The sequence below is a fragment of the Trifolium pratense genome, linkage group LG4, assembly GCF_020283565.1.
Source record: "Trifolium pratense cultivar HEN17-A07 linkage group LG4, ARS_RC_1.1, whole genome shotgun sequence".
Taxonomy (NCBI): Eukaryota; Viridiplantae; Streptophyta; class Magnoliopsida; order Fabales; family Fabaceae; genus Trifolium; species Trifolium pratense.
In genome coordinates this window covers 38,845,424-38,863,514 of record NC_060062.1, presented here as the reverse complement: position 1 = coordinate 38,863,514, position 18,091 = coordinate 38,845,424, and the positions used below count along the sequence as shown (strand labels likewise).

At 31.6% G+C, this 18,091-nt stretch overlaps 1 protein-coding gene across 8 annotated transcripts; it reads left to right on the top strand.

Annotated features, from left to right (window-relative positions):
* The first annotated feature begins 3,614 nt into the window (after positions 1-3,614).
* LOC123882256 (mitogen-activated protein kinase 10-like) lies at positions 3,615-10,261 on the top strand. 8 transcript variants are annotated; one of them, XM_045931078.1, is made up of 11 exons: positions 3,615-4,088; positions 4,964-5,372; positions 5,859-5,986; positions 6,104-6,163; positions 6,665-6,814; positions 6,897-7,052; positions 7,357-7,553; positions 7,664-7,765; positions 8,582-8,724; positions 8,816-8,905; positions 9,501-10,261. In XM_045931078.1, exons 1-11 carry the CDS (start codon positions 4,074-4,076, stop codon positions 9,563-9,565), a joined length of 1,515 nt encoding a protein of 504 aa, XP_045787034.1. In that variant the 5' UTR covers positions 3,615-4,073; the 3' UTR covers positions 9,566-10,261. The 8 variants fall into 8 exon arrangements, with proteins under 8 accessions (XP_045787034.1, XP_045787038.1, XP_045787032.1 ...); XM_045931082.1 differs by having other exon boundaries at positions 9,396-10,261; XM_045931076.1 differs by having other exon boundaries at positions 9,335-10,261.
* The last annotated feature ends 7,830 nt before the right edge of the window (positions 10,262-18,091 follow it).

Here is an 18,091-nt window from a genome sequence, read left to right as displayed (position 1 = left end):
ACATTCCTACAATAGTCGTACTTTTTCTGTGACAAAATATAAGTAAAACTTTTTTTTTTAATTTATTACTGTATATAATTAATTAATTTAGTCAATAATATGTATTAGATATATTAATTATGCGATGAACCTAACTTAAGAAAATAACTTTTTCTTTTGTCATGAAAATAAATTTTACTTATATGCTGGAGAGAATACAATGTCCAGTAGCATTATGAAAATCGTTACATTTAGTGAATTGACATAAAAGTTCTTTAAATCTAATAAAATTTTTAGTTGTTGCATCGTGCAGATGTAGTAAGAGGCTGCCTAGTAAGAGATCTAAATGTGATATAATGCAACCGCATACATGCACATGCAATTGAATTTGAGATCTAAATAGTTACATTATGTCAATTTTTTCATCACTGGTATTCGATCCATAATTATATTTGAGAAAAGAGAAGTATATGTATAAGTGCGCTTTATGCCGTTTCGTACAAACAATTGAATAAGTCATGGGGTGGGATGTACCTTAATTGGTTGAATTAGTTGAGCAAAAAATTAAAAGAGTTAGCGTTTTAAGGTTCAAATCCCGATAAGGTATAAAAAAACAAACATAACAATTAATATAAAATTTAATTACATGGCTTTAAATTGGTAGTACAACATATTTAAAACCTTCAATAATAATGTTAACTTGTGCCCTTAAGGCACATGTTAAGGAAGCAAAAATAGAAAGGAAGCAAAAAGGAAGCAAAAATAGAAATTATTAAATGATAATTTGTGCATTTTGACTTTTGAAGCATTAAATTTCTTGTATCATTAAATGATGAATTTCTATTTTGGTATATCTTAACATGTGCCCTAAGGGCACATGTTAACAAGACCCTAATCTTAATTAGAAACTTTTTTTTTCTATTTGTTTGTGTGAGGGTTGGTAGACCAGCTCATGTGCAATCTTCATGACATTTAGTGATTTGGTGAAGCCATAATCATTTGATATATGGCTGTTCAAATATTCAATTTTCGTTAAAATTAAAAATTTAATAGGCAAAAAACTGTAGATCACAAACCACTATAGGTTGGTTATGGTGAAGAGTTTGAATAGAATATATAAAGTTTAAGTTCAATCCTTATTCAATCCATTGTTAAAAAAAAAACAAAAAAACTGTAATTAATCACATGTAATTGTTGGGGACTTAGGGTTGTTCAGTAATTCAAGATCCATTTATTCTAGTGCAAGTGGTTGGTATACAAGATTGAATATGAACTATGAAGCTCAACAAAATGAAAATCAAATCTTGTCGCACACTTCAACCTTCAACAAGCTAGGATGCTCCATAACACAAACACTACAATTTTTCACAAATTTAGAAAAACCACCCAGTCACGCACCACATCAACAACGAATGACAAGTAATCAATATTTAATTTTGTTATTTAGTTCCCCACCCCCAGCCTAGAAATGTACAAAAGCATGGCCCAAAGCGGCCCATTAAGAATATGTAATTTCAAAGCATAAAAAGTGACCAAATGGACTAAGTTTATCATCATATTCATATTCATAATCTAATTTCTAATTGGTGCAGCAAGGAGGTGAGAAATGAAAATTTCTAATTTATATCAAGAGGCTAATGGTGTTTTGAATTTATTTGAGTAGAAGAAAAAAAAAGCATTTAGATCTAAACTCCAATTTAAATTAGTATAATCTAGAGTTCAATTTAAAGATCAATAATTAATAAAAAAATGTTCAAATAAGCACATATTTAACAAAATTGAATGGAAAAAGGATAATGGTACAAAAATTAATGACTTAAAAGACTATTTTTTACAAATATATCTAACTTAAAAGATTGCATGATAGTCCCATAAGTCCTAGCTCAACTGACAAATATGTCAAAATTGTTAGGTCGGACGTCGTGACCCAGGTTCGAACCCGAGATCTCACAATTATATTAATTTCAGTGGATTACGAATTTATCTAAGACAAAAAAAATAAAAATAAAAGGTCGCATGATATATATGTCCTACACTAATTCAATAAGCTTAATTTATTTTCTGCTTATTTGGGATAGGTGAAATTGTGATGCACCTTGTACTTAAAAGTGATATTTTTTAGTATATTTTATTTTGCCTTTATTTTAAAAAAATTGTTTTGCTAACTCACTAAAGAAAATCACGTTGTCAACTCTTTCAATACTATATTGGTTGAAGGACCTTCAAATCTCTGTGTGCCTTTGATTTGTATGAGCCATCAAATTTATAATTGTTTGTTATTGCGTCAGTGTACTCAAGCATTGAAATGATTTATTTCACAAGCCAATCTTATATTGTTAATAATTTAAACTATAATTAAATTGTCTAAGAAACACGTATATATATACGACTAGAAGTTGTTGATTGAGATGGATTAAATTTGCATATTAGAGGTTATATACAACCTTTCATGCAACAAAACACACATGGATAGTTTAGTTGATTCTAATTGTGGATGACACACATCGATATATATATTTTTTTTTCATCGACAAAAAATAATATATTCTGTTCATATTAGTTTTAACCAGTTGTGGATTCTTAATAGTAAAATATGTTAAGTGAAATGGTTAGGATATATGTTTATAAAAAAAAGGTAATTTTCAGTTTACAAACCGGTTTTATAGAGATGAGTTAGACCCGTAAGCATCCTTCACGATTGGCTGAAACGTCTGCTATTAGATTTGTGATCAGGTCATCCACCATTTATATTCACGCTCCAAGTGCAATAACACTAGGCACGAGGTATATTTTAAGAAGTCTTGCATCGAATCGACTGCAAGATTGTCAAGATATGTTGTGGTGTTAGTATTTCGTTTCCTTTCTGTTTCTATATTCTATATATTTTTTATAAGTCCAACAAGATTTAGAAATGTCTCTCGTGTCTTTTTGGTTCAACAATTTTTTATTTTTTAAGTTTAATAGTTGATTAATTACCAAAACAAAATAAAAGAAAAATATCTAAAAGAAAAGAAAAAAAAAAGTGAATGATTTATATTAATCCAATATAAATAAAAGAATAACTCAGAAAAGTCATTAGAATTTTATTCTATTTCAATAATACTTTTTTTAAAAAAGATATTTTACTTATTAAAATAATAGTATATTAAATTAAAATAAATATTATTGAAATATTATTTTAATGATTATTTTCTTTTAAAATAAATATTATTGAAATAGAACAAAAGTTTAATAAACTTATAACTTATTTTATTAACTTATAGCTTATTTTTCAAACGTTATTTAAAGTAGCTTATAAGTTTATAGCTTATCATTTTCTTCTTCTAATTTTATCACTGCCATCGTACTTAAAAAAAATAAATAGTAATTAAACATATTATTTTTAGATCATTTCATACTTATAAAATAGTTCAATCACTAATTTTATCAAAAACTAGAAATCCTATACATTAACTTATAAAAAAAAACTTATAAACTATTCACTATATCCTTTATTTTTTAACGAACAACATATACATCCACATTTTTATAGTACCGTAGGATATTGGATTATTTATTTTTGTCGTTTCTAAAATGAAATGACTAAAAGCCCCCTACCCTTTCAGAAAATAAAACAACACATTACTGTGTACAGTATATACTATAGTATTAAGAATCTCATATCAACTTCAGAAAAAGAAAACAAAAGAAAAAGAATCCATATCAGTATCTATCAAACAAAACAATCATTCTGATTCCTAAAAAAGCTCTCAAATTTTTTCATCATTCAGTATCAGTACACTTTTGCCTCATAATCTGTAACATTAACAAACGTGCTTTTTGGTATAAGCTTGTTTGCCTCATAATCTGTAACATTAACAAACGTGCTTTTATCACAAGATTGGAGCTTTATCCATTCAAAATTGTGGGTTGTGACTATTTCTGCAGTTTGGTGCAGTTGGTGTTGGAATTCTAAGAAGAGTGCATGTGGGGTTTCTTTTGGATCCTTTGTTCTTTAAAGGGTTAATTTGGTAACCTTTGACTGGTTGAATTTGGTGTGAAATTGATAAGACTTTTCTTGTGAGGATTTTGTTGTTGTAGGTGTTGCCTAAGAAATGCATAAAGTAAAGGTAGATTTTTTTGTTCTCAATTTCATTTCCAAACCCTATTTCAAAGCACTCTAATTGTTTGACAAAAGTCCTTCCTTGTTTTTTTCTTCTTTTGTGAGTGAATTATGAATTTTATGAAGTTAGTAAGGTACCCTTTTATGAAAAAGTTAAATTTAACTGAATTGTTGTGATAGAAAAAAAAATGTTATTTTTGTTTTTTTATTGGTGGTTGCTTCATAGTGTTTTCATTCATTCATTCGTTCAATTCTATGAAATGAGTCGGTTTTTTTGTTTTGTCACGTGATATAATTGTTTGTCACACGTTTTTGTACTTATGAAAGATGATAACAGCATTTGACAAGATCTTATTTTTTTCAGCATATTTTTTGGGTCATAGATACTATCATTTGATGAATTTTGCACGCTTCCTCCTTTGACTTGTTAGGTGGCATTTTTTGTTAGGGTTGTTTATCTTCATCTCAATCTACCCTTTTAGTTCTTTTTACTAGTTTTTTTCTCTTTCTTTTCTTAGTTACGTCTTCTGAGATGTACTTTACAAGCATTAGTTAGGTGCATCCTACATGGTTGACTATTTCAAAAACATATTTGTGAGTTGTTTGGTGAATGAGAAGGAACTGTGAATTGGAGAAGGTAAAAAGTTGTTTTTGCTATTGAAATGAAGATTGGTTTATCTTAAGAATTTTTATATGTTTTGGTGACAATGCCTCTTATGTTTATTATTTTGCTTGTGTTAGTCCAATTATGCCGACACACATGGTTTGGTTCCTGCAAATTTAATTTATCCTTTTTCTTTGAGTCTATGATTGTCTAGTGGTTTAGAATTTAGGCATGCCTGATTTTGCTTTGTGAAAATCGCTTTAATTTCTTTTGTACAGAAATCACTGGAGATGGACTTTTTCTCGGACTATGGCGATGCCAACCGGTATAAAATTCAAGAAGTAATTGGGAAAGGTAGTTATGGTGTTGTTTGTTCAGCTGTTGATACTCATACTGGTGAAAAAGTTGCAATTAAAAAGGTTCATGGTATCTTTGAGCATATATCCGACGCTGCACGTATTCTTCGTGAGATAAAGTTGCTCAGACTTCTTAGACATCCAGATATTGTTGAAATTAAGCACATTATGTTGCCTCCTTCAAGCAGAGAATTCAAAGATATTTATGTTGTTTTTGAGCTTTTGGAATCTGATCTGCATCAAGTCATTAAAGCCAATGCCGACTTAACAAAAGAGCACTATCAGTTTTTTCTTTATCAGTTACTTCGAGCATTGAAGTATATTCACACTGGTATTTTTCAATATCTAATCGCCACTCATTCACAATTATTTCATCTGAATGCACTTTTTTTAATGGAAAATATTATTAATTAGTTGTTAGTAATGTTATGTGGGATTCAAACCTAAATCACCTTATCTCTCAAATTCCTATGTTAATTGCCAAAAACCATCAAACCATCTTATCACTTCATCTGAATCCACGGTGTGTTGCTAACGTGGTTGTATGCTATGTTTGTTGCTTTCATAATTGAATTTGAAACTGCATCGTTCGTCAGCATTTGTCTTCATGAAAATGTTAGGATTTTGTATACTATCTTCTCTAACTATTGCATTCATTCCCTTTTTTGTTCCTGGATCTTCTTAAATTTCCGCCGTACTTTTCTGGGTTTTGCGAAGATATTTTTCTGGTTCAGTTTTCCTTTTGTATTCTATTATGTTTACCGACATGAGTTTTCTAGCATTGATGTGAATATGGTTCATCTAATACTTATTACAGCAAATGTCTATCATCGAGACTTGAAGCCAAAGAATATACTGGCCAATGCAAACTGTAAACTTAAAATCTGTGATTTTGGGTTAGCTAGAGTTGCTTTCAGTGACACTCCAACAACTGTATTTTGGACGGTATTCCATTCAAATATTATTATCCTATCTTTTTTCCCGGCTGTGTGTGTGACTCTAGCAAAAGCGTAGCTAAACTAGGTTCTGATGTTTTCTTGCTTATCAATTATGCTTCTACAGGACTATGTTGCTACAAGGTGGTATAGAGCACCCGAGCTCTGTGGATCATTTTACTCAAAGGTATGGTTTCTTCAAGATTCTTTCAGAAATCATATAAGTGGGTAGGAACTTAAATATGCATACCACACACAGACCTTGTTTGGATAAACAAATTAAGCACTTATAGCATAGACGCTCATCATATAAGTGTTTATGTGCACGTTATTTTTCTCTAATAAAAGATTAAAATAGTCATGGACAATTTTCATAATCTATGCTGGACAACCTATGAAAATAAGCTGAAAACAACTTATGAACATGTCATAAGTTGTTTCTATAAGTTATCCCAAACAGTCTCACAAATGCTTATTATGCCGGTAGATAGGCTCAAATAAGTCAATTCAAACTGCCTCTAATACATGATTATTAGCTTCATGTGTAGAATTGCATATCAATCCACAATACAAGGTTTCTGTCATCTTTCTCATCAATAGCTAAACGATGACCTGAGTTGCTGATTAAAACTCCACTAGTTATATTTATTTCTGTGCTGGTGAGCTAACACTAAGTTGTTGACTGTAGTATACGCCGGCAATTGATATTTGGAGTATAGGATGCATCTTTGCTGAAGTGTTAATAGGAAAACCACTTTTTCCCGGAAAAAGTGTCGTACATCAGTTGGATCTGATCACAGATCTGCTCGGGACCCCCTCAATGGATTCTATATGTCGGGTAATTTATTTTTCTTTTATAGAGAGAATGTTAGCTGTATTGCTTATGCTTTTTTAGGTGAAAATCTTCGAATTGTATGCAGGTACGCAATGATAAAGCAAGGAGATACCTAACTAGTATGAGGAAAAAGCAGCCTATACCATTTGCACAAAAATTTCCTAATGCAGATCCTTTATCACTACGGCTACTGGAGAGGTTGCTCGCCTTTGATCCAAAAGACCGGCCTACTGCTGAAGAGGTTTGTTATTTGCGCTCTTTCCTTAAGTGTAGTATTAACAGTTGCTTTAGTCATATAATTAACTGATCAGTGTTGTCAAATAGCGGCTTTCGCAGTGATATAGCACTGTGGCCTAGTGGAATTTGAACAAACCGCAACATTTTGCAATTTGCAATTGACAACACTGTAACCGCTTCTTGAGATTAATAGCTTATGCTTTTTTCCTTTAGACAATATAAAGTATAATAAATCCTAGAGCAAGTATTTTGATATACAATTATGTTAACATCTTGTTCAATAATTTTAAATGATTGGGTGTTGCCAGGCATTAGCTGATCCTTACTTCAAGGGACTTGCGAAAATTGAAAGGGAACCATCTTGCGAGCCCATTACACAAATGGAGTTTGAATTTGAAAAGAGAAGAGTAACAAAGGGAGAAATCCGAGACTTGATTTTCCATGAGATTCTAGAGTACCATCCTCAACTAAATGGAACAGAGAGAACTAATTTTCTTTATCCAAGGTTTTTCTGGTTTATTTTCATCTACTTGTCTTTTTTCCCTAAATATTTTTTATTCACATGTTTTCGCAGTCTTACTCTCTCCTTACTTTCATTGGTCACATTCTTTATAGTGCTGTTGATCAATTTGACAAGCAGTTCACTCATCTTGAGGAAACTGGTGGTAAAAGTGACCCTGTTGTGCCACTTGAAAGAAAACATGCATCGCTTCCCAGGTAATTTATTAACACAGTGTCAAATCATAGGATTTCACTTGTCATTTGTTGTGATCTACTGTTGTTGACAAAAGGGTGCAGGGTAATTTAGTTGTGTTATCATTATATTTTACATAGGAACGCTATTAATTCTTAGAATTTGGGTTGCGCCTAACTCAATCAACCTTTACAAAACCAGCTTATAAGGTAAATGATGTATCCCATCCAATAAGGGACTCTCAATCAACACACCCTCATCCCCTCCAGGATTTGACATCTGTAGAGTGATCTGATAGCAGATAGCTCAACAAATTTTGAATAGGCCGTGATATCATATTTTAGAATTTGGATTGAGCCTAACTTAACCCTTACAAAACCGGCTTATAAGGTGAGGGGTGTCTCCCACTTATAAACTCATTTTCAAGTCATATCTCATCCAAGATTATGCATATGCAGCAACGAACTGGTACATGCATATTATTACTTTGGATTGAGCCTAACTTAACCCTTACAAAATCGTCAATGCTGTTATTAATTTACAAAAATAGAAATATAAAATGCCAAATATAGTGTGTATGAATCTGCATATAACATGCATGAGTATGTAGATGTTTACAAAGCCGGGGTCTATACCTTCATAATTGGTAAATTAGGTTAAGTTATTTCTCAACCATTTTGTTTAGCTTCTCTCTCAATGTTTAGACATGGCCTGAGATGAAATCAACTAAAATATGGCTTCATTGCTTTCATGTGTGTTACAGCTGTTTCAATTCACAAGGATCATAATTAGATTATATTTTAGTATGGTACTGATTCTTTTTTGAATTATATCGACAGATCAACAATCGTACATTCAAATATGACACCCCAAAAAGAACAGTCGAATATTGCTTCCAGCAAAAACCGGCAAACAACTGAGGAATATAATACTAAATATATAGAATCCAGCGGCATTCGAGGACTGCAAATAATTCCACTTGGTATGTGAATATGTGCTTGTGATCTTCATCATAGTTTGTTTGTTATTTGTGCATTATCAATAATCAGTACTCTTAACACCTCTCTTTTCAGAAACACCTGGTAAAGTTGTTAGGCCGGTTGTTAAATATGAGCATGGAAGTATTGTCAATGATTCGTATGATTCCAGAACATCAATGAGAGGTTATTTTCTTACTTCTTAATCTATCCCCTGTGCTACTGTTCGTATTATTGTCAACTATCTAGGGAAAAAGTGTATACAACTACCTTAAATTTTATGATTTTTAGTAATAGACACGCTTAAATTTCACTTCAACTCAAGAATTGTATATAGAGAAGTCTTGTGATGGAGCAGTTTATATGTATATGATTGGTGATAAATTGATAATGAATGTGAACAAAGACAACAAAGTGAAACTGGTGGAATACTGAGATTGTTTTCTTTTTCGCACTTCACAAATTATCAAATGTAACAACAGTGAGTTTTGTTTTGGTATTACTAATTGAGATGAAGTGAAAGTTGAAGGTATCTATTTGTATAAAACATAAAGTTTAGGGTAGTTGTATATTATGTTTCCAATATCTAGCTCGATTGATCTGAATTTTCTGTAGTCAGATCAGAAGACTCATATTCTGACTTCAACAAAACATCCTTAAATTCATCTCGGAATAGGAGCTGTCTGATCTTCATCCAATTGTCGAAATCTGTGACTGCGAGACTCCAACTCTTAGCTCAGTCAACAAGAGAAGCTGACAAAGATGTTATGTATCTTTACAGGCAAAACATACCCAACGGTTTTGAATCAAGGCCGAAGTAGCATCAAGTTTAACCATAAGTATTGATACCAACCGAAACGAGGAAAGGCTGAACAAAGACAGAACAAGATGATTGAATAGCCATTGACATTGTAACAAACTTGATGCTCATATTGAAAGGATGGACCTGTTCATGACAAGGATGTTCTAGATGGTTTTCTTGTGAATAGTTTAACCAGATGGAGAAATTCCTGCGGAGGAAAAAAAACAAAGGCTGTTTGTAGTGGAGAAGGTGTAGTCGCTGGTGGTGGTTTGTGTAAAATGACACGGATTAGTGCTTCCACTTAAAGAGCCAGCTTTTTCTTGTCATATACTGTAAAGTTTTGGTTACAGCTATCAATAAACTGTAGTTCTATATTCAATCCACAGTCTTCTTTTACCTCTTCTCTCTAGATTTGTATTGCGTGTAGTAACCACACGCAGTAAACCACATCTGAACCATCTAATCAAGATAGGACGGTCCATATTTCAATGTCGTGACTTTATTTTTTTCAAATCTACAATGCAAGTTTGAAATCTTATTGGACAGTCCAAATGTGGTTGGCTGCGTGCACACAACCCAAATCCCATTTCCCCGGCTTTGATATTAATATGATTATTCACTTTTTGTCACATAAGAACGGTAAAGCTTATTGTTTATGGTGGATTGTAATATTTAATCATTCAATTTTTGTTTTTTCCTAAATAATTTGAACTTTATAGCTGATTAAGTCCAGCTATCTACTCCAAAAGAGTTTAAATTCATCTATGAAAAGTAAAACCATATATGGTTAGAAGAAACAAAAAAGAGTCATTTTATATGGTGTTACCTAAATATTTTAAAAACTCCTATGTTCATTACATTTTGGAAAATCAGATTGATATATAATTTTAATGTTATGTATAGAAGAGTTTTTATTTTACTAACCATAGTTTTGTTACTTTGTTTTGAGAAGGTCCATCCAAAGCAATATATTCCTCAAAAGTTTCTCAACAATTTGATTATATTTGAAATTTTCTCATTGGCTCAAGTTCTACAAATATTTTTACTCACCCACATAACTAATATTCTGTCCTTTAAAATAGGTTTTTGGTATTTGACCAAGAATGCTGGGAGAATTAACATGATTAGAATTCTGTTATTGTAGATAAAATTATGTTATTATAAATATCAGTGAGTATGATCAACTTGTTGTTGGGAACTTTCACTCCTCTGTATTATTTTAGTGGAGTCTAACACGGGTACATCCTCAATCTCAACGAGGGTCCCTCATTGAGTCACACCTACATCTAGATTATCTAATGCGAATAAATCAGATATCTTATGTAGACACACGATTTAAATTTATTGATCAAAGATCAGAAAGTTCACATTCTTGATAAACAAGTTTAAGTTCAAAATCAAAAGCCGAGGCGCGAGTTATCAAATCTTGATCCAACAATTTAGATAGATGACTGTGTGATTATATAGAAAAATTGAGCCACATTGGCTTTACCATGTGGAGGATTGGTATCACATGCCACGTAGTATACTAGATATATGATTAACTTCTATGTAGAGGGTGGCTTTAAAAATGCCACAAGGGTTACAATTAAGTTCTTTAGCTTTTAAAATAGATACTCATTTTAATGGCACTAAATTCATCACTATAGAAAGTATATTGCAAACTGCAAAGAGACACTTCCTATACCATATTATAAGGTAGGAAATTATGTTTTTCATACCCAAGCCGGCCTAGTATTGCAGCACACACTTACATAAAATAAAGGTATATAGCTTGAAAAGCCACATGATGCTTGTCTAGCTCTAACATGCATTGTTTTTCTGGTTTGCATTTATGCAAAATCTATTCACTTTATATTAATCAAAGCATATGTTAAAAAAAAAAAAAAAGTGATACTAATGTTGAAACTTTTTCTATGTGTAGTAACTTTTAGGATGTATTTGATCTGCTAAAAAAAATAAGGAACTGAATATGACAACTTCAGTAAAACCTAAATAGATGATTCTAGTCAGGTTTCAAATTCGGATTCCAGACCGATTTGACCTTATTAATTTTGTTAATGTTGGAACACATTTGAGATTGAGATAGTATAATATGCATTTGAATAAGGTTAGTTAATTTTTTTTGTTGATATATTTTGGCATTTACTGCATATGCAAGCACCATAGCTGCAAACTGCAGACAGGGGGGCTCACAGATTAAAGACTTTGGTCAGTTCATGTGCTGATCATTAAGTTAAACAGGTTAGAAAATACTCTTCCATTCATCACGGACAAGTGTGAATATTCTTCACCTGCTACTTGCATTGCATGCTTTTGTTTTTGTTTTTCAATTTATTTATTTTATATAATCATGCATAATTTTTTATATTGTTTTTAATTTCAGACAATTACAAACACCCCTTTTCTTATATATTGTGTATACTATACTATAGTGTGACATGAGATCATGACTAGTTACATAATTAATTTTCTCTAATCAATGTTGAGTTGTCATCTCAATTACTTTGTGATTAAGCAAGTTATTCAATATTAACAAATCATAATTAGAAGTATTAATTTTGTTTTTTATATGGTGGGGAGAAAAAAAAATAGAAAATGTCATTATGCATTACTAGAGAGGCCTACCATGTGAGAAATTCAAAATATTTTTTGTATGATATCTTGATATGTCCAAACAATAGAAAAGATCAAAAGATGAAGATTAGAACAAGGTTTGGTCTAAAAATGTGAATATGCACTACACACTCAGGTAGGATATGGATGTCCACACATTTGAAATTAGATTAGATATATATATTACTATATAATATAATATAATATAAAGCTCTTTCTTCAATTATTATAAGAGTATATAGTTAAAGGTCCCATATAGTATAATATAAGAATTTGATCAAATTTCGTACAAAAAATGGTGGTACGGATCCCAATTAGTTACTACCTAAGAAAAATAATTAAAATGGGTAGTATTGGGAAGAAAAATGAATGGTTTAATTAAATATAAAAAATGGAAAGTTAGGGGAGTGTAATGGAATTAGGATTTTGTGCAGTTTGATGGTATCCAGTTAGGACATTTGAATTATCCGATTAATATCGAACGCTTTAAATTTTTAAATATACTATATACTGAACATTTAAATTGTCTGATCTTAATTAAACGGTTTAGATATGACCGACTTCGGTGCAGTCATATTTCCTAGACTGCATGACATGTGAGTTTAGTGTAGTGTAGTGTGTGAATGTGACAAAAAGAAAGGGATAGGAGTGGGACTGAGCACATGGAGTCCCATATGCCCAACACAACAAAATCTGTGAAATACAATCCCAATGACCCAATCCGCCGATTGGTTTCCTTCTTGGAAACACCACCACCTCCCGATCTGATTATCCACCACACTCACTTAGGGCCACCATCACTACCTAGGCTGCTCACTCCAATCTCTAGGAACCAAGAACCAAAAAATAGTTACTAGTTATTACTCGTGGTAGTAGTGGAGTGGAATGAGTTGAGTAACATACTATACATATAACAAATATTTTATTTATCAAATTTATTGTAAAATTTATGTATTTAGACTATATTATTATATAAATATAATAATATATATTTAAGTTATCTCGCAAACTTAACACTATTGAACTTGGTATGCAGACATAAATAGTGGGTGACCTGATAAAAACTCTTATAACAGTTAACTTTGTAGATTGTAGATGAAGTTTTGATACCATGCATATCTTAGAATTGTGTATCAAGTCAAATTCAATTTTATAAAACCAATTTGTTAAAAAAAATTACTTTCACTTATAAATATATATTTTATATTATCTTGCAACCAATACATAGCTAGAATACGTAGCTAGAACCGATTAAAGAGAGTATAATAAATCATCGGTATTTAACCAAGCACAACCATTTCATACAAGCTGGGACATATACTTAACATTTTAATCTCAAATTTTAAGATGTTAAGTTTTTTTTTTTTATAAGTAAAAAATGAATTATAAGGAGTACAAGGGGTATTCAACTCTTACAATTCAGAATAGATCACTTTAGATGCGTTGAAAACAATCTAAAGGATTATTACGTCATTCAGAAAAAATTAAATTAACATTGTCCCCTGTTCGGCCTATAAACCAAAACCAAGAAAAATAAACAATTTGCTCCACTAAAGATGATATGTTGACACAGTCTCCTCTAAAAATAATGTTATTACGCGTACGCCAAATACTCCATGTCGTCGCCAACCAAATTATATGACGAATTCGCTTGCTATGATTGCCTTTTGCTAATTCACCAAACAAAGTGAAATGGCTTGTGACGTCCTCAAAAGGGATGACATTAGTGTCCAACCAAACAAATATTTTCTGTCAAATTTGTGAAGTAATGCAGCAAGTGAAAAAAATGTGTTGTATGTCCTCTACCTCTTTGAAGCAAAATACGCAACTTCTCTCATGATTATTCGTGATAATACCTTTGCAAAATAAAGTCTCCCGGGTTGGTAATTTTTCAAGTAACAACCGCCAACCGAAAACGCTAACTTTTGATGGAACATTGTTCTTCCATAATCTTTTCAATGCTGCCACTGTATTTGTATCCAGAGTAGTACCTACACGCTTGTCCTGCAAAACCATGTATGTTGATCGAACCGAAAAAGAACCATCAGAATTTGATGACCATCTTCGCCTGTCGCTAGAAGCTCTGTTAGGCCGAACTTGTTCAAGCAATTGATGCAATTCATTGAAGGATTCAATATCTGTATCATCAAGTGCTTCCATCCAATTGAGATTTCAAGACCACATGTTGTAATTTCATATCCCTATATTTGAAATGCAAGCATCTTTATGAGTTGATTTTTAAAACAAAGACGGATACAATTCACTTAACGGTACCATTCCTAACCATTTTTCCTTCCAAAAAGCTATATTATTACCGTTGCCGAGAATGTTACTAATATTATTAACAAACCAACCCCCTTTCTCCGCGCCTCCTGTTTTCCACATATCCCGCCACCAAATTGAAGCATGTTTGAGACTCTCCCTCCCTTCCCCATATAAGAAATTAGCGGCAAAAGAACCATAACGAAAATGCAAAAGATGTTAAGTTTATGATTTCCTCTTATTTATATATTACCTTATTTTTACTAGACCATGAAATTATAATAATTCGGTTATGTTGTTACATTTATTTACATTGCACAAATTTTACTCTAACCATATTATTTTAATTAGTTTTGATCTTGCACTCAGTAGCAGTAGTTGTGTTTTGAATTTACTAGCACATAAGTATAGTATGACCATGACTACGTGTTTGCAAAAAGTAGGCAATAATGTATAATTGAGGTCTCAAGTTTAAATTAAATAAAAATGTTCAATATAAACAATATTGACATTATTACTTCAGCTAAAATTTACAGATAAAAATATATAAATTAGTAAAATTAAATTTGAAGGTAATTAACATAAAAAAAAAAGGTTAGAAAAACTAGTAAAATTATGTTACATTTTCTTACTATAGTTTATATAACATTTTTTATACCAACCATGTTGGATCTAGTGCAATATATAATAAACTTTCATAATATATAACCAAATTCTAGTGTAATATATTATTAACTTATATTCCTGTTGAATATGTTGTTGTATTGTTGGAGTTTGTTTGAAGTCCCACATTGCTTAGGTTCCCGGGCGGTTAAGTGTATAAATATGTGAGGGCAACCTCACCCTTTGAGCTAGCTTTTGGGGATGAGATCTAAGCATATTTAACATGGTATCAGAGCCGGGTTAAGGACTGCAATGTGGGCATTTGACCCAGGACCACGCTAGGCGTGAGGGTGAGTGTTGAATATGTTGTTGTATTGTTGGAGTTTGTTTGAAGTCCCACATTGCTTATGTTCCCGGGCGGTTAAGTGTATAAATATGTGAGGGCAACCTCACCCTTCGAGCTAGTTTTTGGGGTTAACATGGTATCAGAGCCGGGTTAAGGACTGCAATGTGGGCATTTGACCCAGGACCACGCTAGGCGTGAGGATGGGTGTTGAATGTTGTTGTATTGTTGGAGTTTGTTTGAAGTCTCACATTGCTTAGGTTCCCGGACGGTTAAGTGTATAAATATGTGAGGGGCAACCTCACCCTTTGAGCTAGCTTTTGGGGATGAGATCCAAGCATATTTAACAATTCTCTCACAACGTGTATTATGTGCTGCTGCCACTACCAACACAAAGAAAAATAAGAAGAGAAAATAACATATGTAAAATTAGTATAACGAATCCTCTAACTTATAATTAATATAACTAATTATAATCGAATTTTTACATGCAATTCAAATTATTGATTCTATATAACGAATTCTCTATCAAATAACGTACTACATTACCATTTTACCATAATCATGAATCATGAGTCATGACCCACGATGCTTTTGTTTTCACTTTTAAGTATGTGAGTAACATGTATATTTATCAATGACAGGTTTAAATGGACCTCAACTTCCCTATTCATAAAACCAACTTGTCCTAACTTAGTTATGCAAAGGGTATTTGATTTCCTTAATCTCCCAACTTGTTAATTAGATATGAGTAGGGTTAGATATACATGATTGTTGCATTGTTACATGATATATTTGGTCTAAAAGTGTTAGGGAGGGTTTTGTGGGGCTCAAGGTGGGGTCACTAGAAAGTCAACACGTGGCACTCATGCTAAGGATGGTGTCATGTACTACCAGTAGCTAACTAAACTAACGGTGATTTAATTGTGATTGACGTTAAATTTGGTAAGGAAGATTGTGGTTCGATTATTTGCAACTGTGATCAGAAAGAAGTTAGAATCACTTAATGTCAGAACTGATCTCCGAATCAGATTAAATTAGTGTTGAAAGTAAAAAAAAACTAAGCTAGCACATTATATATATATATATATATATATATATATATATATATTCATGACAAAAATTATATAGCTAAGCTAGCACATTATATAATTAAATTAAATTTTAATTTTTATAGATATGAAAGTGAAGAAGAGAGTGGAGGAGCACATGGGTGGGTGTTAGGTTCAAGGAATTCATGTGAGCACATGTGCTTTCTCCCTTTTGTTTTGTGTTTTGTGGGACCATTTTTTATGCCCTCATATCTCAACTCTTCACAGCTCACAAACTTAGTAGTACTAACGGGGTTACATTTTTCAGTTTGATTTTATCAACTTTATTATATACTTTCACTTTTATTAACTCTCCATATCCACTATAGTTGATTCAATCTTATTCTTACTAGCTAAGGATCCTTGCAACTTATAATGACTAAGTATTTATGCAGTGTTTGGAGGAATTTTATCATATGCACAAACATAAATAAATTTCATTTAGGCACACTCACAACAATATATAAAAATTAAAGAAAAAATAATTAAAGTGATATTGATTGATGTGTCTAAATTTGTGCCTATATGTCTTGTGCCTATGCAAGAATACCTCGTAGTGTTAGTAAAATGCATGTGAATATGTCTCTAGTCTCTACCATTACATGTAAAGAATATGATATATATGATTTATGCGCACAAAAATTATATGAATTGCTTCGCTTAGTCTCACCATATAGAAAATGGTCTTGCTAACCAGTGCCTCTGAGATACTCTTTAAACATTCGATTTAAAGAAAATGTGTGTTGGTATGAGTTTAGATTCTTAATTTGTTGTTGAAGAATCGCAAACTATTTGACACAAGATAGTTAAAAACTCATAATTGAAATTCATGTGGGTTCTCTCTTAATTTTGAGAATGAAATGTAATCAACAAATAATTTAATGAAAATATATACTCCCTCCGTCCCAATCCGTCACGATTTGATCACACAGTTGACTGTTTCATGCATGCCGATGCATAACTTTGACGATTAATATTTTTAATTGTATAATAGTAAAAATTATAAAAGTTTGATATTTTGAAAGTACTCATCGAGACGAATTAAACAACATCTTATATGCTAATATTTATTTTTGTTTATTAGTAGAAAAATAAAGTCAAAACAATATGCGTGAATAGTACATAATAGTCAACTGTGTCAATCAAATTAGGACGGAGAGAGTACTACATGAATTTCAGTCAATATATAATAAAGAAAATATTGATTAGATAGTTAGAAAATGTGTGTTGGTATGAGTTTAGATTCTTAATTTGTTGTTGAAGAATCGCAAACTATTTAACACAAGATAGTTAAAAACTCATAGTTGAAATATGATTCTTTTCATTTTAATATGATGGTTAAGATCAACCACAATATTATTTCATGAATGTAAATTCAAATCACTATAACTTATCACGTCAGGTATTTGTGCGACTTCAACTTTTAGGATTGAGCATAAGACCAATAATCGATTCAAGACTTAGTCTGGTTGGAGCATATGTTTTAATTAAAGGAAGAATCCAATTCAAAAGATTAATTAATTTATTAAGTGGGAGATACTGTTCCATGAATGTGTTTTTGCATTTTGTCCATTGATTTAAAGTGTGTTGTCAATCTATTTCATAAATGTGAGACTCTTCATACATTCATTTATATTTTGAATTGAATTGAACAT